The sequence below is a fragment of the Penicillium griseofulvum genome (assembly GCF_001561935.1).
Source record: "Penicillium griseofulvum strain PG3 chromosome Unknown contig_84, whole genome shotgun sequence".
Lineage (NCBI taxonomy): Eukaryota > Fungi > Ascomycota > Eurotiomycetes > Eurotiales > Aspergillaceae > Penicillium > Penicillium griseofulvum.
The window spans coordinates 1,937,363-1,957,974 of NW_024467475.1; the positions used below are offsets into that span (position 1 = coordinate 1,937,363).

Sequence of the window (20,612 nt, forward strand, 5' to 3'; positions counted from 1 at the left end):
CGATGCTTTGGACTCATTACTTCGGGAATTCGTTTCTTCTTTCATGTTCTAGCATTCTGCGAGGAAGTTCTTTGGTCAAGGTTCGGAGTTATATAGGAGTTTAGCGGCTTGCTATTCTTACTTCCGGCCTCGATGATCATGCCTGGTACTTGCATCACTCTCGAACCTCCCACAATCTTTTATCAGGAGCAAGGTCCCTCGTTCCTTTCATCCTGAAGGATTTGAATAGGGAATGCCATCCCTATCTCGACTCCCTCTGGGAAGTTCTTCTACATTGCTCTTGGAACATACACTTCCCAAATACACAAGGGCTGGTCTCTTAACCTTGCGACACTGGGTTCCTTGCTTCACCCCCAGAATCCCTGCTTGATCTATTCTCTATATACCGGCATTGTGGTATCTCCTTGAAACCTACCTTGTAGCATTTTCCTTTTTACCCCGATTTATGATTTGCATACGTTCTAGTAGCCAAGGATCTATACATATCTCCCACATACATAGGTCAGACATGTCATACCTCCATTCCTTATCGAATATGTACAGGCACATGTTTGAGACAAAATTCAACAATAAGTCTAGATTTTATACACATATTTGTATAATGTTTGTTTTGGGGACATTCTGATGATGTAACTGGTACTTTATAAATCACGGAAGGATTGCGGTCGACGTGGGTACCAGGTACCACAACAAACTTCCTCCCTTGGCAAGTGCGGAGTATGTAAACAAACCTGCGCATTTGAGTCTCCCGAGATTTTCATCTTCATTTTCATTTCAATTTTTATTTCTTTCAATTTCTTCCCTTTCTCTCTTTACATGCCCAATCCTGACTGACTTTTGCGATTTCATTCCAAGGGCGTGGGGAAAGGATAAGCTGCAAAGGTATGGTCCCTTGTCCCTTAATCCCATGGAAGGGATTTCAAAGCCCGCATAAGAAAGATTGAATCTAACTTCCCTGCGTCGTCTCAGCACCCCCGACTCCAAAATGGAAATGGATATCGACCCGAGCCCCGCTTACCAGCGCTCCTCGCGCAAACATCTACGGTCTAGCGACGACGATACCTACGATTGGAGCTCTGACATATCTGGACAATTCGACGATGCCGAAGAGACACATGCAGACGAGCACCGATCGTCGACGACGAAGCAGACCAAACGACGTCGCTCGAACGACTGGCCACTGCCTGAAGAAGCGGCTGATTATGGAGCCCATGATCGCCGCACCCAGCGCGGTGAGAACGGAAGTCTCAGCGTGAGCGCAAATGGTTCAGGACGGAAAGTCTCACCACGCGCTTCACCTCGCGGCTCGCTCGCTTCGCTGCGCGCTCGTCATGCTGCCGCATCTGCTTCCAACCCCCGCCGTCTCAGAGGACGGACATCGCGATTCGTGGAAGCGACTATGAGTGATAGTATCAGCGAGAAACCGCCCAGTATCTACTTCCCGGAGCAGGAAAACAAGCAACCTGGCCTCCAGCGCCGCTCTTCTGGTATTTTTCGGTTCGGGAAGGCTATCGCCTCGGCCTTTAATCCCTTCGGTGGATGGGGAAAGAGCTCCGAGGGATCGCCTAATAAGTCTCCGCAGAAGGATGTTATCAACCAGGCCGAGCAGGCCTATGCGGAACTGAAAAAGTCAGGCTACAAGGGTACGAACAAGGGTCATTACATGGAGGATCTTGGTGTGAACACTGCCATCGCCGACCAGACCTGGCAGTCTATCCAGCATAAGATGGGATATGGTTCTCCACTCAAAGACTCGCATTGTCACTCAAATGATCAAAGACACCATGCTGCACCCTCGCGCTCTGAGTCTTCGGCTTCCAAACGCTCGTCTCTCCAGGACCTTCGCCTGCCAAAGTCCCTCTTCCATAAATCCCATGGATCGCCATCTACTTCCCCTGCAGTGTATTGCGATATGACTTCTGATGAATACGAGCCGACTGGACTGCGCAAGCGACCCTCCCGCAGGGAACTCTCGCGCCAAACCAAGCTGCTAAAGAAAGTTAGCAACCTCGAGGAGAAGCTGCAACGTGCCCGGCGGGAGCTTCGTGACCTCACAGGAAACGAGGAGCGGGTCCCAACACCTATAACCCAACCAAAGGTCCTAAATACCGAGATGGACCCCGCGTTGTTCCCAAGAAAGTTCGTCCCCGGTGCACTTCCCACTCTGCCATCGGAAAGGCTTCTTGATCAACAGGCCGCAGAAAATGAAGCGTCTGGATCCGAAGCAGCCAACCTAACGGCCCTGCCGTCCATGGAAGGCCGCGAAAGTTTCTCCTTCGAAGAATCACGACCGCAAACCCCGGCTACGGCCCAAAGTCCAAAATGGCTCTCGAAAGGGTCAAAGCCGTCATCCATGGGTAAGGACCGCTCTTCCCGTAAACGGAAGTCTTTCATTCCTGAACCTATCGATAGTGGGAGCCCTCCTAAGCCCAATTCGACGAAAGGCATCAACGATCACGAACGCGAGCAAGATATCGAGGGTCTGATTGACGCCGGCCTACTTAACCCACCCGAAAAAGCGAAATGGCTGAAATCCGAGGCTGGTGAGAGCCCCGGCTCAGCCAAGCGCAAGCAAGCCATCGATCACGCAGCTCCCTCGACCGAGCACGAAGAAGAGGATGCAGGAGGAAATGCAAGTGTCACGCGCAACATCAAAAGGTCCCCCTACGTTCAACCCCGAAAAGTCTCCGGAACCACCCGCTCACCAACTTCCAAGCCCACAACCCCTCTCCGTGTAAAGAAGAGCCAGGCCAGCATGCGTCCGGCGTCTTCGCCTGCCGCTGCCTCGGACAGCGATTCTCGTTTTAACATCTGGTCCACGCCTCTGTCTGCTTTGCCAGGCGACTCCCACCGCGATGCCTTCTACCACCACCCACAGCGCCAGCTCAATCCTAACCGTAGCCCTCGCACTCCGACACGCCCAAAGACGGGTCATACTCGGAGGCGGTCTGGATATCGCCTCGATGACGATATTCCGCCTGTACCGCCTCTCCCTGAGGAACTTCGTTCGAGTGCTGCGAAGGTGAAGGTGAATAGGTCACCTAAAAAGAGACCTGTCTCTGCCCCGGTGCTTTCTCCGTCGTCGGCTTCTGGTGCGGATTCTGTGATTTCTGGTCTTGGGGATTACCACTGGCCTGAGGATATTTTCTGAGGGTGCTTGGTATTTATTTTCTTATGAGGAATGACGTTTACGAGGTCTCTTATGTTGGGTAGTTTTATTTTTAGCATAGCTGTGCGTGGTGTGTTTCTCACTGGGTTCGCTTTCTTTGGTTGGTTTTGGTCGACGTGTTGTTACGAAGTAATGAATTTCACATGTTTTATACCCTGATCCTTTAGGTTGTCGATTCTCGGCTGAAGGCATTCGTTCGATATAATAAAGTAGAGGAGGTCTAAGGGAACATAGGTACTTTATATAGAGCCTCTGTTAGATGTAGAGACACTCGAACTCATAGAGCAAGCAGCATATACCCCTAAACATCATTTCATGCTAATAGTAGCCCTCAAGAAATACAAAACAATCAAGTGCAGGAAGATAATAATCTTCTAGTCTTTGTTCCCTAGGATATGTCTATATGAAGTGGCACATAACATTCATCCATCTAACATACGTAAGTAATAACAACGATTGTATACCTCAATCTCAATCAACGTACAGATAACTTCCAACTCAAGAATTCATTGAACGTCCATCACGGAAAGGCCTTAAAACACCGCTACCAAAGCAGCACCCGCAACACCAACAAACATCCCACCTGGCATATAAGTCGGCATAGAAGCCAACCCCGTCGACGTCGACGTCGGTGTCGGTGTTGGCTTTCTATACGGCACAATAGACGTGGGGAAATCCCCCACCGCATCGGGGATCTCCGGCCCATCTCCAATCTCCACAATATCGTCCGGCCCCGGATTTCCATTCAACGCAGCAACCCCAACAAAAGCATTATTGTAGTTGATCGCCATATACATATGGTCCGAGAAACTGGTCCCGATCGTACCTGCGAAGGTATCGTCCTCGTCGTCTTCCGGTTGGACGAGGAAGGTACAGCGTTCCGGGCGTTGGGGGTCCATTTCACGCATGAGATTGCTCCAGGGTGCGGAGATCGTGGCGTCTCCGAATACTAGAGAAACAGTATGGTTTTCCGTTTTGCGTGAACAGGGAAGCATTCCGAAATCGGGGTCGTGGTTTTTCCATCCGACAAAGGAGATGTTGTAGTCCTTGTACATTTGTAGTAGTATATCCTTGGGAAGGGTTGTTGTGATGTATTGAGTGCTCAGCTTGTATGGTTTCGGACTCGATATGGTGTAATTTGTTGGGACGTTTGAGTCTGTTTGTACTTGGAATCGGGAGAGTGGGAGGGATACCAGTCCGGTGGTTATGTTAAAGCCGAATGCCTGTAATGGGCTGTGATACTTCGCTTTGTTGATACCGCCGAATATCATACCTGCGCCTCCGCTTTCGGATGTGTTGCCCCAGATGCTGAAGGAGGGGGATCGGATTAATTCCCGATCGACTAGTTGGTAGGGGAATGAGGTGTTTTCTGGAGATACACCTATCTTGTTCCCTGGATTGTATTAGTTATGTCGCAGGTCATAGAGAGGGTTTATACTGACAGTTTTCATAAGCGACCTGTGTAAGGGATAATCCGACATCCTTTACTTGTGTCCCTCCAATAGTGATGATGTCCGAGGGTACGGTGTATGGAGATGCCCACTTATATTCACTTGGAATTTTTATGGTGCTGTTGCTGGACGATTCGCTGATATTGTATGATCCAAATGCGGAGCAAAGGTTATTCTCCGGGCATTTCGAGTTTTCGTAGTTTGTGTCTTCGGTCATGACATATAGCTCGGGGATTAGGAGGTCTACCAACATGCCTATGGGCTGCGGTGGTGTACCAATTGAGACATTGATGAAATATGCCGTCTGTATAACTATATTAGAATTCAATCCTAAGCAAGGACTCTCCAGGACGTACCTCGTTCAACACATTGGTCGCTAGAGTTGCAGTGTCTCTTTTCTGTAGCGGCTTAGATATTTTAGAGCCATAGAGATCCATGCTAATGACAGCAGGGACGTCGCGCTCAGGAAATGTGTGGGCACTGGCACTAGCACTGGCCCAGTAGGACCATGCCCATAGAGCTGTAACGAGTGACTGGCGCATTGTAGAGTGCTAAATGTTTCAATATCAAGATATCATTTTTTATACAGAAAAGAACATAATAAAGGGCAGAGTCAGCCGTCAAAAAACCGCCCCAACTCCAAGGCGTTACTTGGCAAGGCGTTTCTTAGCTTGAAAAGTACTGTGTATGGAGTAATTTATAAGACATTATGGCCTTGGCATTTGTTAACACCAATTGCATTACATTTTAGCCCCCGTGGTGGAAACAGTTCCCCATGAGTGGACATGCAACTCCATAAGATGGAAATTACAGGGCCGGAGGCTGCATATAACATGACTAAGAAAGGGGGTTTATGCAAACCCCCTAAATCTCGTGTATTGTCTGGATAAAACATCTTTCCAAAGCCCTTGAAAGAAGAATATATACTCTTTATACAGGTCTTTAAGCTCTCAAGACCGAACTTCCTATACCAAGCTCGGATTAATCCTGATGCAAGGCAGGAGCCTTTGGCAAGATTAACCAGCTCACACCAGCGGCACTGAGCAAACCAACAAGAATAGGTTGTAGGACTTTGACACCAACCCGTGCTGCGATGACACCTGTCAGAGCAGGAAAGACAGATCCACCGATTTGACCGAGTACGAAGACGAATGCTAAATGGATTAAAGTTAATACATGAAGGTTCAGCCCTATGGCTTCCAGGGCTGTGGCATATTAACTTACCGATTGCCGTAGAGCGGATCTCTGGGGGGAATATTTTTGTGCCGACGGATATCCCCTAAGAGCCAGGGGTTAAAGCTGCGTCTGGAAAATAGGGCGGGGGTACTCACTGTTGCGAAGAAAGGACCAGAGAAGAATCCCAATAAACTGACTGCTACTGCCTCGGTGATGATATTTGGAACACTAGTAAGTCACGAGTATTAGCAAGACAAAGCAGTATACCGGGCTAGGTGTGATCTTAGAAACAGGACTAAACTCACAGCCAGAAAACCAATTGCAAACCAACACTCAGCACAGCATAAACAAAGATCATTCTACGCTCGCCCAATCTATACGTAGGCTCGGCGAGGAGAAGACGTCCTAAAAAGCCACCGCCATAGTAACCGGCCGGAACATAACCCATTGATTTGAGGTCGCCGTTGCGGACCTTGACAAGATACTCGACCGTCCAGCCTAACATAGTTAGTTCTGTAGAGCAGAGAAAAAGGAAAAGACAAACCTCCAGCGGTAATAGCAGCACCAAGAAAGAAGAAGAAAAATAAGCTCAGCAGCCAAACCACAGGTGTAGAAAGTGTATCTTTAATCTCCTTGAGTGCAGACTTTGGAGCAGTCCCATCTCCCCTCGACTTCCTGTAAACAGCCGGAGTAGGCATCCGATCCCGGAAAGTAACACCCACAAACGTAAGATTCGCTACACTCAGGCCAACCGGGACAAGATAAAACAGAGACCACTTCGAATCGACAGTCACCGATGCTATGGCCGTCGCTACAAACGGTCCAACCAGACACCCGGCCATGTACATAGCGTGGATAAAGCCGAGCCAGCGATGCGCACCATTCAGCGTCGAGACGAAAGTGTTGGCATGGGTGTCATTGTAGGCTTGGCCCAAGGTTGCGAGACAGAATGTTATTGCGTACAGTGCAAATGGGGGTTCCCAGACTCGCAATACATGGGCTACGATTTGGATGACGGCACCTAGACCGAGCATCAGGCCTAGGTCTAGGTATTGAGTTAGTTTGCCGTTAGTTAAGGCGGCGATTAGCCAGCCGCAGAAGGTTGTGCCATATCTGATGAATATTAGTGTTGTAGTTCAGATAGATATGCTTGATCTGTCTTACAGTACGGCTACCATGTTCGTCCCGACGTCGTAGGTGCGTATCACGTATGGAATGAGCGATCCGAGACTTCCGTCGTTGACCCCCGCGACGAAAAATGAAAATCCTGCGCTGAGGATTTTGGCATACATCCATTTTGGATCTTGGGGGCTTGAATCTTGGCTTAAATCTTGGGATGTCTCATTCTCGGCTGGAATCGCTTCGATAGAAGCTCTTGTCTGTAGCACGATTGTTTCCGTTTGCGTCTGGGTGCTCATTATGATGAGAATCTGATGCCTTGGGGAAGGCCGAAAGTTGGAGCTGCACTCCTTTTTGTGAACAGCAAAAAACGGCAGTCCGGGCCGAGTTTGCGTAGTTTGTAGTAAAAGTTCAATATAGGAATGGAAGTGGATGGGGGTCGAACGTGGAGAAATGCGGAGATGTCGCCGTCCGAGGTTGACCCGAACCGGACAAGGATGTTCATTCTATACTTCAACGAGACTTGAAAGAGTCATAAACACAGTGTAATGATAGAGATCTATCTCTAATCATCATTTCTTCCCTTAGTTATGAGAGACACTCCTGGTCAGAATGAGGTATATATTTTGGACAACGCACTTGGTAAAAACAGATATATTCCACATTTGTCATCCACGATGAAGCGAGGTTACCTCCAACATTCGGATAGTACATAGTAACTAAGAAATACCCTCGATAGACCACTATCCAATCTAAAGAATAGCAGTGGCATTCGCATGGCTACCAACTCCACCAGGCATATTGGCTGGAGCACTAGTCATAAAGAAAGACCACTTCCCCCTCGCCCGACACTTCTCAGCGAGTCTTTCCAAATCCCACATCTCACCAATAGGACACCCCCACAGCGCCAGCAAGCTCTGATGCAAATAGTCACTCTCAGGAACAGGCCATGCCTCAAACGTCGGCGAGTCACCCGCCACAGCCGCAAAATAGCAATCGTGCAACCAGTCCCGGAGAGCCTCCTCACGCGACAGTCCCGCAAAGCACAAGCCCTCGTGGGACTGTGTTGCAGCTGCACGCCGCTGCTCACTACTCAGCTCGTGATATCGATCCACGAAGCCGGAGCGTATGAGGAGCATGTCTCCAACGCGGATGTCGCCGCCTTCGGACTGCGGACGTAGATCTAGGCCTTGAGAGGTCGCACATGCTTGCAGCTCCGATAGGGTAATGCTGTGTGTTGTATAGGGGTCGTAGGACTTGTTGTGTGCTTTGGCGTAGTGGTAGTAATCCAGGAGGATGCCTCGACCGGCGATTCCGTGCATTGCCCAGTGGTGGACGCTGCAGCGGTGGTTGGCGGTTTCGCCTACGAAGTCGCTACCTTTGGCCTAGGCGTTGATGGGTTAGTTTATGGGTTAGTTTAGGGAGACCGGAATGGGAGCGTGGTACATACCCCATTGTAGAAACAATTGCTGTCGATGTGGGCGAACTAGGACGGATTAGATCAGGAAATGGGAGATTTTGGTTGCTTTTAGTCAGAGTAATCACTTACATGACGGAATCCATCCCACTGCGTCCCGCTCTGGGTATTTAGAGTGTATGTATCATCATAAGCAACACCCTCAACAAGCGTTTTGATGTTATGCTGGAATACCTCGCGGCCCATAATCGGGTGCTCAGGTACTGTGAGAGGAAGGCTTGGAGTTGACACTTGTAAGCGGATATCTTGATTCTTCTAATGTTATAGTCCACTTACTCTAGTCGCACCATCTCGCCAGTCTCAATCTCAGCAATAGATTCCTTGACCCGCTGCGGCGTCAAGAGGTTCAATCTGCCCAGCTATACATCAGACAGATTAGCCACAGGAACAGAACATATAGGAAATTGCAGCATCCCACCTCATCATCTTTGCCCCAGACCCAAGCAGCACCCTCAGGTGCACCAGGGATATTTGGAAGATCCTTCCGCGATGGGAATTTGGTGTTGTTAGGATCCCATGGTAGCTGGTCGGCAACTTGAATGGAAGACATCTTTTCAATGCAACTTGACAGAAAGTCTGGAAAAGCTGGATGCCGTTGACACCGTCAAAATGGGAGATACGAGTTTAAACCCACAATGCCATTGTGTTGTACTCGGCGGGGCTGATTTCTCCATACTGGAAGATTTGTGTTAAAAAAGTGGGTGCTTCAGGATTAGCGTCTCGTATGTTCGGAACATGATTCCTAATTAGATAGTGGGATCTTCTCTTCTATCTTCCATCTTCCATATATCTTTTCTCCCGCATTATCTGGCTGGAAAGTTGCCAATTGAATGGCGTATCCCGAGGTTGAACCTCGGCAACAACAGGATGTATGGATCGTAATCAAACTGTGGTGTGTTGCGGTGTAGTTCCCTCTTTGGGTGTTAATGATGTATAAACAGCCCAAGGTAAACCTTGGAAGGCAGGATATCTGACGTAAGTTCGGGGAGTACAGCCCTGGAGGGCTGGATATCTCACATATGCGGAAGAGACTTCTCCGTGGGGACCTTATGACATCTGGAACGGTGGGCGAATGCTATCTATAGAATTGATCTTCGGGATGAACGCTAAAGGGTATATACAGTATTTACATTTACAAGGGAAGAAACATATTCGTAGGCCATTTGGCCTCGTTTTTTTTTTTTTGCCTTTTTCATTTAGGTCAGGGAGTTCCCCAGATGGTGTACACACAATAACGATATCTGCTCTATGCCGAGCACAAGAGATCGTGGTGCATTGGCCACTTTCTGCGCAGTAAAAAGACGAGAAGGAAATATCCATTGGAACCAGGAATTTCAGAAGACGCTGCAGAAAGGGTATGCGTGGCAGACGAAAAAAAAAAGAATAACAATAAACACAAGAGGAACACCCATAACTGCTATCGCAGGAAGTATCGTATGATCAACCCAGTATGCCCCCGGCCCCAGTTTGCCGTTGCGCCGAAGAGACTAGAAAAGATTCAAGCGTGATTATTCGTTTCGGTCATAGTCTTGCCACCCCAAATATGAAAACAAGATAGCAATCATCGCTAGAAGGACATGTAATCAAAAGAAGAGATCTCGATTAACCCTGGGATGGAACACCAGTAGATTCCGAGGCGACTCGGCCGCCGCGGCCACGGCCGTAGCCACGACCGTAACCACCTCCACCTCGACCGCGACCATAGCCGCGACCACGGCCACGACCGCGGTAGTTGGGGCGGTAGCCATCAACGCTTCCTTGTCCGAAGGTTTCCATATTGCGCTTCTCTTCCTCGCCGCGCCATTCGCGACCACCGACACGAGCGGTGTTTTCCTCACGATCGCGAGCCTCGCTCGAGATATTATCGAAGAAGGAGGAACCGCGGTTGTAGCCATGGTGCGCAGAGGTGCCACCGTTTGACATGGATTCCATTGATTCTGCCTCCTCGGCTGCATGGGTCTCAGCCTCAGCGGCAGGAACTCCAGTGGCAATGGCCTCCTTCACCAAATCCTGCTTGTTAAACTTGGCGTTGGCGGTTTGGAAATCGTAATCAGATTGGGGGACTTCAATCTTCTTGGGCTGTTGCTGACGAGCGCCGCGTCCACCGCGAGGGTGGTGGTGACCGCCCCGGGGAGCACGGGTGTTATCGTAAGGGCGCATGTGATTCATTTGCTGCGCAAGTGCGTCCACGACACCATCAGGCTGTCCGGGTTGCTTTTGGGCGCCAGGCTGCGGCAACTTGGCCATGGCAGCAGCAACGGCGGCAGTGGCGGCCGCTGTGGCATCAGTGGTTGACTGGTTATTTCCCCGAGGGGCTGTAGGAATGTGGGCGATCGGAGGAGCTGGCTTTGGAGCGGCAATGGGGATAGCTGGCATGACTCGGCCATTCTTCTGAGCAGTCAGAGGAGCAGTGCTAACAGGCGCCTGCAAAGCTTCAGCCACTGTAGGCTTGGACTCGATTGGAGGAGTGGGGGCGTTCTGAGCGGTGGGGGTTGCGTTACGGCTCGTAGACTTGTTGGCGGGTTTCTCCCCGACTGGGAGTTCAGAGGTGGGCTGAGGTGCGGGGGCGGCACCGGGAGGCCCCGCGCGCTGAGGCCCAGGCTGCTGAGATCCAGGCTGTTGAGGTGCAGATTGCTGAGGGCCAGGCTGCTGGCCAGGACCAATAGGCATCGGGGGTTGGAATTGACCAGGACCAGGGGGGAATCCATGGCCTGGTGGGGGGTACCATCCGGGCGGAGCACCGTAGGGTGGGAAGCCGGGACCGGGAGGGAATGGCGGAGGTGGTCCAAATCGCTGCTGTCCGTAGGGTGGGTAGAAGCCTTGCTGGAATTGGTGCTGCTGAGGGTAACCGGGAGGAGTTGGGCCGGCTCCCTGGGGCAGCTGGGGAGGGCCCTGGGGGGGAAGATTTGGTGGAGCCGGTCCCGAGTCAGGCCCTTGGACAGGAGCCGGTCGTTGCGCACCCTATTTGCGCTGGTCAGTACACTGTACACACACAATGAGACACATAAGGCAATTCCAAGATGGCGAGTTGATCATCAGAAGGAAGGCAACGGAAATCTCCACACGGCTTTGCGCATTCAGAACAGGTCTGTGAGTTTACATCCGAGAATTTTTCGTCACTTGATCAATTCGCCGAGACAATGGGTGGGGATTTCATGTGCGGGATGACGCAGTAGATCGAGCAAAGAGTGGTGGTGACTTACCCCGAGAATAGCAGGGTCATCTGGTACCCGAGGTGGTTCTTGCGGTGCGGGATCCTTTTGGTCCTCCCCAGCAATGCTGATGTCCTTCACATCACTTCCTCGAAAGACGATGTATTCATAGACACTGGTGGAGGGAGGGACTTCCTCGGCGGGGTTACCACGGCGCCCTTCTGAACCGAATGACATGACATTCTCAAGGGCTATCGTGGAAGCTTCGGGGTTGATTTCGTGAAGAGTACCGACATAGCTAAACGACAATTAATTCTGGTCAAGGCAATAGGGAGGATCTGATAAACTTACCGAATATCACTTTTTGAGATCAGGTTGAAACGCTGACTGCTAGATGTTAACTCCAGGCCACCTTGGCTCCGAACACGTTCAAACTGACCCTATGAGGTGATTCATTTCCATGGCAGCTGTGCGCGATATCGCGCGGGGTAAGCAAAGGGGGGGGTACGAAGGGAATGAAAAGGAAAACGGAGAGGTTTGAATAGACGAGATAAGAGGTTGGGAAGAGAAGGGAAGGGAGAGGAAACGCAAATTCTGTGGTTTTGTGGAGGATGCGGGCTACGGTGGACGATGTAAGCTCGGATAGCAATTTTGGAGTTGGCGGGGGAGAAGTGGATGGGGAAAAATGAGAGCTGCCTTTTACGTTTGACTTAGTTTAAGATACTTAAGACACGATGACGACATCTTCGAATCGAGATCATTTCTTTCAGACATCGTGAGTCAGAATCATTCTTTGATCTTTGAATTGAAAAGTATTAAATTGAGATCCCTCACAGTGCATCTTTGGATGACCAGGAGCGGAAGGATGCCAAGGCCCATAATACCAATGGAAATCCTATTCGACTACAAGGCAAGATCCTAGCAGCTCATCCAGACCCCTGGAATGCTGGCTCGATTTATGTCGCGCAAAGTAATGGTACCGTGAGAAGGATTATCCTTGCCGTAAGTGTACCCGTAATCTTAAACCGTCTCAAATTCTTGAAGGAATTTGAGTTCTCACATTTCTACAGACAGGGGAAACAGCTAGGGTGTTCACAGGTCCTATGGCTCCCGTTACTTGTCTTTGTTTGAGTCCTGATGGCAAGCTCCTGTTTGCTGGGTGCTGGGATAAAGCTATCTGGAGCTGGGACACGGCCACGGGCCAGCCACGCCAGAAGTACGAAGGCCATGCCGATTTTGTTCGAACAGTCACCAGTGCAAGACTGCTTGGAGATGACTTGCTCATCTCCGGTGGTGCCGATGCACAAGTCCTGGTGTTCAATATTACGAGTGGTGAGCGGTTGGAGACCTTCAAGGGCCACTCTCGCGGCATCCAGGACCTTGCCCTTGACCCAGAATCGGAGACCACCCAGCCAATTGTATTTAGTGCGGGAAGTGACCGGGAGATTCGCCAATTCAGTATCTTTGGCGGTGGAAATACTACTGACCCTCTCCTCCCACACGAAACTAGTGTCTACAAGCTCTTTTTCGATAATGACGGTGATCTCTGGACTGCCTCAGCTGACAAAACTGCCAAATGTTTGGTTCGAGAAGATGGATGGAAGGCCAATTTGACCCTAGAACATCCTGACTTTGTCCGTGATATTGTCGTCTATGAAGCAGGAGGCTGGGTTGTGACTGCCTGCCGGGACGAAGAAGTCAGAGTGTGGAACCGATCGGTAAGCGTTTCTTTCTTTTCTTCGGTTATTCTATGGGATATATACTGATCAACACAGACTGGGGCACTCCATCATACTTTCTCTGGACACTTCGAGGAGGTCACTGGGCTTGTGCTTGTGGGGTCAACTATTGTCAGTGTAGGAATTGATGCGACCATTCGCCAGTGGTCCCTCCGACCCGATGAGCTTCAGCAGGCAGTTGAACTTGCAAAGAAGCCCGCAGAAGAGGAGAAGAAGGAGGACAAGCCTGCTGAATCAATGCTAACAGCAGAGGAGGAGGCAGAGTTGGCAGAGCTGATGGGAGATGATTAGATGATGTGATACCCAATTGTGTTTTAAGCATGTGTATACATACCCAGCAGAGACATGTGTAGTGCACCGAATAACATACAATGTAGACTATAGAAGGTACAATAAACACTACAACCGTATATTGCTCACGTGATCTTCCTGATGAATCCATGACGCACAGGGCCGATCTCCCGCGTCCTCGACCTTCGCCTCGACTCCCCCGCCTAAATGGTGGCCCGCACACGACTTTATTCTTTAAGACACGCTCCAACCCGTTTCTTTCCCCAGTGAAAAGATATTATTTGTATCACAAGCCACCAATTTATATTCCATTTGGACTCGATCGCGGGGTAGCTTCTAAATTTGGGTACCTACTTCCGAAAGCCGTTAGTAACCCCTCTTGGGCCTCGGGGCTTCGGGCTGACGTCGACCTAGGTGGTTTCCGACCAGCAAAAACATTGAAAAGTCACAATGGCAGTCTCAGTCAACCACGCACACCCGCGTCATGATGTACCTGACGCGGGCCCAAAAATGGTCAATCGCTTGGAGCAAAGCAAATCCCCTTATGTAAGAGATGTCTTCCCTTGGGAGAAATTGCAACATGCTCACAGAACAACAGGTTCGTGGACATATGAACAACCCCGTAGCATGGCAAATATGGGATGCAGAATCCATGGAGCTTGCCAAGAAGCACAACCGTTTAATATTTCTCAGTATTGGTTACTCCGCATGCCATTGTAGGTTACAACCATCTCACTGGGGATACTGGTATTCTAATCTTATCTAGGGTGCCATGTTATGGAAAAAGAATCGTTCATGTCATCAGAGGTGGCTTCGATTCTGAATGAGTCTTTCGTTCCGATCAAGGTTGATCGTGAAGAGCGACCAGACATCGACGACATCTACATGAATTATGTGCAAGCCACAACGGGTTCTGGCGGCTGGCCCTTGAATGTGTTTCTGACTCCTGATCTCGAGCCCGTGTTCGGTGGCACTTACTGGCAAGGCCCAAATTCAAACACATTTACAGGTCCTGAGGCTATCGGTTTCGTGGAGATTTTGGAAAAACTGAGAGATGTTTGGCAGACACAACAACAACGTTGCCTCGAAAGCGCTAAAGAAATCACCAAACAATTGAAAGAGTTTGCCGAGGAAGGAACTCACTCGCTGCAGAGTGATCGTGATAATGATAAAGACGAGGAAATGGATATTGAGCTCCTAGAAGAAGCGTATCAGCATTTCGCAGCTCGATACGACTCGGTTAATGGCGGTTTTGGTCGCGCGCCCAAATTTCCTACACCGTCTAACCTTAGCTTCCTACTCCGGCTCGGCGCCTACCCGACTGAGGTCAAGGATATTGTAGGGCGTGATGAGTGTGAAAAAGCAACCGCGATGGCCGTCACCACACTAGTAAACATGGCTCGTGGTGGCATTCGGGACCATATCGGCCACGGATTCGCACGGTATAGCGTGACGACGGACTGGGGTCTCCCCCATTTCGAGAAGATGCTCTATGACCAGGCGCAACTACTGGATGCCTACGTGGATGCTTTCCGGCTCACGCACGACCCCGAGCTTTTAGGCGCTGTATATGATCTGGCTGCCTACTTGACGAGTCAACCGATACAGTCGCCCACCGGAGGGTTCTTTTCTTCGGAAGATGCCGATAGTTACCCTCATCCAAATGACACCGAAAAGCGGGAGGGTGCCTTCTACGTCTGGTCGCTGAAGGAACTCACCTCAGTCCTTGGCCCTCGGGATGCTCCAGTATGCGCCAAACACTGGGGTGTTCTCCCTGACGGCAACGTCCCACCCGAGTACGATCCGCATGATGAGTTCATGAACCAAAATGTGTTGTCCATCCGCGCCACACCGAGCAAACTCGCTAAAGATTTCGGTCTTAGCGAGGAAGAAGTGGTTAAGATAATCAAGTCGTCAAAGCAGAAGTTGCAGGATTACCGCGAACGAACACGCGGGCGACCAGACCTGGATGACAAAATTATCGTGGCTTGGAATGGATTGGCGATCGGCGCGCTTGCCAAGTGTAGTGTTCTGTTTGAGGAGATCGAGAGCTCCAAGGCCGTGCAGTGTCGTGAAGCGGCAGCGCGGGCAATCAGCTTCATCAAGGACAAGCTCTTCGACAAAGCCACAGGACAGCTATGGCGCATTTACCGCGATGGAAACCATGGAGACACGCCAGGTTTCGCCGATGATTATGCATACTTGGCTAGCGGGCTGCTCGACATGTATGAGGCTACCTACGACGACAGCTATCTTCAATTTGCCGAGCGATTGCAAAGTGAGAACAACCCCGTTAGGTTGAATGGGAAGTGGTGGCTAACTTGGTGATTCTAGAATACCTTAATGAATACTTCTTGGCTCAAAGTGGCTCTACGACTACTGGATACTACAGTACACCTTCGGTCACCACCCCGGGCATGCCGGGCCCTCTCCTCCGTCTGAAGACTGGTACCGAATCAGCAACACCTTCGGTAAACGGAGTCATTGCGCGTAATTTGCTGCGCCTGTCCGCTCTACTCGAGGATGAGAGTTACCGGACCTTGGCCCGGCAGACGTGCAACACCTTTGCCGTGGAGATCATCCAGCACCCCTTCCTGTTCGTAGGAATGCTGGACGTGGTTGTGGGCCTCCAAATTGGTACTCGCACGGTCACGGGTGTGTTCTCCACCGCCGATGTCTCCTCGATCCCTAATCCACGTGGCGACAGTCTCCTCAGTCGGAATGATGAGCCCATATCGGCAGTCGACATAATCCGGCGACGGATTCGGGACGAGGCCGATGTGGCAGTGTCCTCGTCTACCGTGGTCACTTCGCTTGTTGACATTCGGCCCTCACATTTGAAAGACTTTGTGGGGAACCAGTCCTTCTGGTTGAAAACCCGCAATGTGCTCTTTAAAGATTTAAAAGCCGCCGAGCCGGCCAAAAACTACTTGATGGTTTGTGAGACTGGGAAATGCCGAACTATTGATCTCTAGACAAGCACTATTGATTTTTTGCTATATTTTTCGATATTAACATCAGGGGTGTTTTTTGTGTGTGGCGTTCTTGGACGTCTGGTTCGGTTGGGTATTTCACGCTTTACGTTACTTCGGAGCGGATCTCCTGCCGTCCCTGTGGACTCTAGACCATGTGGGCTCTCTCCAATGCCGAATGTGGAGTTATGCGTTAAAGGCTAGAATCTCGCAAGGCAGATGCGATCGTACAGGCAGTGAAAATATCAATGTTTTGGATTTCTCCCTCAAATGTACTCCGTACTCCGGTCAGGAGCATCCTTGTATTGTTATACATGTAGCTAAGCGCCCTGTCCCACAGTTGACCCATGGATGCGAGGTACACCAACGATCCAGGACTCTTTCCGTTTGGTTCTGATTGGTTGTCCCATGATACTTAGGTTCTAATGTCAACAATAGAGAGTAAATGGCTATAAAATACCAGAGAAGGTACAAAGGGAAATTCATACTTTGATTACCAGTACAGACGGAGTGACCGGAGTACAGGACCATGTTAAATGAGTGGCTGAAACGAGGTTATTTTATTTAATCTATCTCAGATCCCGAGTATACTAAGTTCCTTAGCGGGTTTTGAGTGGGGAGATTGGTATAAATATGGTCAGGTGATTGGTTGTTTAAGCTACGGTGTGGACACGTTTCAAACTGTTCCTGGACAAGGGGCTTGGCTGTCTGCCTGGCTTCGATCAGAACGATCTATTGCTCTTACCTATGGTACAGGTACTCCGTAGGAGATATTTTCCCAAGATTTTCTATCGAAACCCATGGCGCTTTTAATCAAGTTCCTTTGTTTCCTCTGAGTGGACTCTTTAGGACTATATGATTTACAAAGGTCCACAGATGATCCAGGGGAATAAGTACAGACACATCACATACGGAGTATATTAATCTTTTCAAAGGAAATTGCAGGTGATGTCCCGGAGAATATTTTGATTAGGGTACAAATGTCCAGCCTCATATCTCTGAATGGTATCTAGGACTTGGAATGTATGTATGTTATAGAATGTGCCACATTGAAGTATGTTCACAACCACTAGAGGTTGGAAATTCCTAGAATAACTATAACATATAGTCTTTGAGGTTTTTCCAAATTCGAAATAAAATAATCCTTGTTCATTTGGATTCATATGGACTCTCAATTGGACTTCATTTAAAATTAATATCCGTCCTCTTTCGCACGGCCCCACTTCATCCCGGTCTCCCCTTTCTACAATATTTACTCATTAAACCTCCCCTCTCTCCCTTCTCCCTTCTCCCTCTAAGCCAATCTCTTCAGCCTACATCTTATCTTCCTTGCGCTCTTTAAGGAAAGAAGGTGTCTTTAGGCCTGCCATTCCTTTCTCACCATCCACACTCCTTTGTCAACGCAGTCGATCTGCCTGAACCAACCCCAACTCTCTAAACAAACTTCCTGGTGAAGTTTCATTGTCTATCATCCAAAATGCGTTCTGCTGTCATCGTTGCCGCCTTGGCGGCCGGCGCTTGTGCCAAGGTTGTTACGAAGGACGTTTTCGTGACCGATTGGACTGTCGTCACCGTCACCGAGACTGTTACCCAGTGGCCCACCGGCACTGTCAGCACCACTCTTTCGGCCATCCAGGATCACACCAAGGCCGCCGTTGCTCCCCTTCCCACTACCGACGCTCCCAAGAATGATCCTGCTACTGAGGTTGAGACTGTTGCACCTAGCAGCACGACCACGTCGTCTTTGACCACTTCTTCGACTACTTCTTCGACCACCCAGGCCGAAGTTAAGCCTACCACTACTGCCGTTACCACCTCTGCTGCTACCACTTCGGCATCCACGACCACCGCCGCTGCTACTACCACTGCTGCTCCCGCTCCCGGCGCTGGAAGCTCCTACCAGGAGTCCATCCTCCACTACCACAACATTCACCGCAGCGACCACTCTGCCCCCGCCCTGACCTGGTCCACCGACCTCGAGCAGGCTGCCAACACTCTTGCCTCGCGTTGCGAGTACGGACACGACACGTAGGTATTCCTTCATTTTGCCTGAGAAACAACCATACTAACGTTTACTAGTTCCATTGTGTCTGCCAGTGGAGCCTACGGTCAGAACATCGCATACGGTTATGACAAGGCCTTAGTCGGTGAGAAGATCATCAGCGAGATGATGTACACCAATGAAGCTCCCTCCTTCGCTGGCCTTTACGGTCAGGCCAGCCCTGATATGACCAACTTCTCTGCTTGGGGCCACTTCACTCAGATCGTCTGGAAGGACACTACCCAAGTCGGTTGCGCTACCGTCAGTTGCTCCGATCTGAAGAACGTTGGTGGTGCCGCGCCCTACACTGTTTGCAACTATGGCACCCCCGGTAACTATGCCGGCGCTTATGCCGAGAACGTCTTGAAGCCCAAGAGCGCATAAATGTCTCGAGATATACGGAGCTGTTGATTTGAGAATGCCACGTCTGAAGCTTTTTCTGTGTGGTATGATCTAAACCAATCAACCTTGTTCCAAGCGACATGTTCCCCCGCATTCGCTTTCCGTCATGGGGTTTATTTTCTTGTCTTTTACCTTCTTCGTCATTTGCATGTCCTGCCTCAATCGGTGATACTGCTCGGGAGCTATTCTCGAAGGAGAGACGGAGCTCGAGTGGGTCTCCCATTGTGACCCATACTGTATGTATGCAAGCGTGCTTCGTCCTTCTACTTGGGAGGACACATGGCAATGCAGATATTATTATTCCATTGTGAATATTTCTTTTGACACCTTTCCGCCACTTTTGTGTTGCGGTGCATCCTGTGGATAAAATCTCTGGCGTCATTTTCTTCTTATGCGAGCGTGATGTACTGTGTACAACCCTATGTAATGAAGTTTTCCGACTAATATTTTCCATTGTAGTTGTAGTACGGAGTAGTTGTAATTGTATACAAACATAGTGTGGACTCTATGACGCGTGTCCACGTGACCCGAAGCTCCCCCGCATGACCGGTCCCTTCGCCCGAAACGTCATTGGAACATGAAGTGAGAGTCGATACCGATATACTTCAAATTCCGGGAACTTCTGTGTCGGGTACACGGTGAAAAAAAAGGGTCCTCGGTCCTTAGAGACATCTTTTTTATCTTTATTAAAGAACTATTCGACCTTAATCTTCCCAACTCCGACGAGTTTCTTACATCTTTACCCCGAGCCAAGATACCCTACCCGCAGCGTGCAGGGCCCATCGGTGATTGGCATTAACCTTAGAAGTAAGTTCTTCTTAGCCTGGTCTATCCCTCATTCTACCCTATCATTCTCCCCTTGATTACCCCCACGGGCGGGTGAGGGGTATCCTTCCAAGACAAAGCCATTTTCGTCTACATTCTTCATGAAAAATGGCCGAAGGTGTGATGTTGATATATTATAAACCCTCCGAGTCTCCCGTGATACATAAAGGCACCTTGTAGCAACTATGACCTACTTGTTCACCGGGTCTTTTTTCTTGGCAATTGACATCTGACAGACGGCAGGGTGAAACTCATCCGTTTCTCCGGCGCTATCATTCCGCTCTCCCACAGTATCATCCGGTCACAACAACCCGTAGCTCGGGGTTGCATATCATCTGCACCATTGTGCGGTACTCTGTAAGTCTATTGCTCAGTCTACTATGTTCCTTTCCATTTCCCCTTAGGCCCGAGCCGGATCCACCGCTGTCGAGATCGCTCTATAATCCTCACTCCCATATAAGGATACCCACGCTCTCTTGTTCTCCCACGCCACCCGATTTCTTCTCTGCTTAGTCTTCGTTTTGTGACTTTCATATATCCCCATACATCTTTTATCCCATTGTCCCATGCCCATCTATCGGCGTCTGCACATGACATAGTCTCAATGCCATCATACTGCCTTCAAGACTGCCACTACTTCTATCGCACAGCCCTACGTCTCCTGTCAATTCCTACCTTCCTTGCTAGTCGCTACGCCTGATTTTATCTCGTCTAAAGAGGTCGAACACATCTAACATCATGTCTTACTCCTCATTGGCAGTCAGATACTTTACAGCCCCCAAACCACTTGGTAATTCT

At 49.7% G+C, this 20,612-nt stretch overlaps 7 protein-coding genes across 7 annotated transcripts; 4 read left to right on the forward strand and 3 right to left on the reverse strand.

Moving 5' to 3' along the window:
- Positions 1-985: 985 nt before the first annotated feature.
- PGRI_052500 (putative nuclear RNA binding protein) lies at positions 986-3,151 on the forward strand (the record flags this gene model as incomplete). The annotated part of the gene is made up of 1 exon (XM_040792963.1): positions 986-3,151. The coding sequence occupies one exon, from the start codon at positions 986-988 to the stop codon at positions 3,149-3,151; it is 2,166 nt and encodes a 721-aa protein (XP_040644930.1).
- Positions 3,152-3,702: 551 nt separating this feature from the next.
- Positions 3,703-7,214, reverse strand: PGRI_052510 (Peptidase aspartic, catalytic; the record flags this gene model as incomplete). Its single annotated transcript, XM_040792964.1, has 9 exons — positions 3,703-4,562; positions 4,612-4,924; positions 4,977-5,153; positions 5,650-5,774; positions 5,845-5,899; positions 5,952-6,024; positions 6,102-6,294; positions 6,341-6,909; positions 6,961-7,214. The coding sequence occupies 9 exons, from the start codon at positions 7,212-7,214 to the stop codon at positions 3,703-3,705; spliced, it is 2,619 nt and encodes an 872-aa protein (XP_040644931.1).
- A 453-nt stretch (positions 7,215-7,667) lies between these two features.
- PGRI_052520 (uncharacterized protein) lies at positions 7,668-8,942 on the reverse strand (the record flags this gene model as incomplete). Its single annotated transcript, XM_040792965.1, has 5 exons — positions 7,668-8,300; positions 8,366-8,401; positions 8,465-8,609; positions 8,669-8,751; positions 8,811-8,942. 5 exons carry the CDS (start codon positions 8,940-8,942, stop codon positions 7,668-7,670), a joined length of 1,029 nt encoding a protein of 342 aa, XP_040644932.1.
- Positions 8,943-9,994: 1,052 nt separating this feature from the next.
- PGRI_052530 (uncharacterized protein) lies at positions 9,995-12,006 on the reverse strand (the record flags this gene model as incomplete). Its single annotated transcript, XM_040792966.1, has 4 exons — positions 9,995-11,353; positions 11,596-11,842; positions 11,896-11,931; positions 11,984-12,006. 4 exons carry the CDS (start codon positions 12,004-12,006, stop codon positions 9,995-9,997), a joined length of 1,665 nt encoding a protein of 554 aa, XP_040644933.1.
- Positions 12,007-12,278: 272 nt separating this feature from the next.
- On the forward strand, positions 12,279-13,574 carry PGRI_052540 (WD40 repeat domain-containing protein; the record flags this gene model as incomplete). The annotated part of the gene is made up of 4 exons (XM_040792967.1): positions 12,279-12,319; positions 12,381-12,546; positions 12,615-13,262; positions 13,320-13,574. 4 exons carry the CDS (start codon positions 12,279-12,281, stop codon positions 13,572-13,574), a joined length of 1,110 nt encoding a protein of 369 aa, XP_040644934.1.
- A 450-nt stretch (positions 13,575-14,024) lies between these two features.
- On the forward strand, positions 14,025-16,549 carry PGRI_052550 (thioredoxin domain-containing protein; the record flags this gene model as incomplete). The annotated part of the gene is made up of 4 exons (XM_040792968.1): positions 14,025-14,120; positions 14,173-14,290; positions 14,341-15,852; positions 15,909-16,549. The coding sequence occupies 4 exons, from the start codon at positions 14,025-14,027 to the stop codon at positions 16,547-16,549; spliced, it is 2,367 nt and encodes a 788-aa protein (XP_040644935.1).
- Positions 16,550-18,023: 1,474 nt separating this feature from the next.
- PGRI_052560 (CAP domain-containing protein) lies at positions 18,024-18,971 on the forward strand (the record flags this gene model as incomplete). Its single annotated transcript, XM_040792969.1, has 2 exons — positions 18,024-18,574; positions 18,626-18,971. The coding sequence occupies 2 exons, from the start codon at positions 18,024-18,026 to the stop codon at positions 18,969-18,971; spliced, it is 897 nt and encodes a 298-aa protein (XP_040644936.1).
- Positions 18,972-20,612: the final 1,641 nt, after the last annotated feature.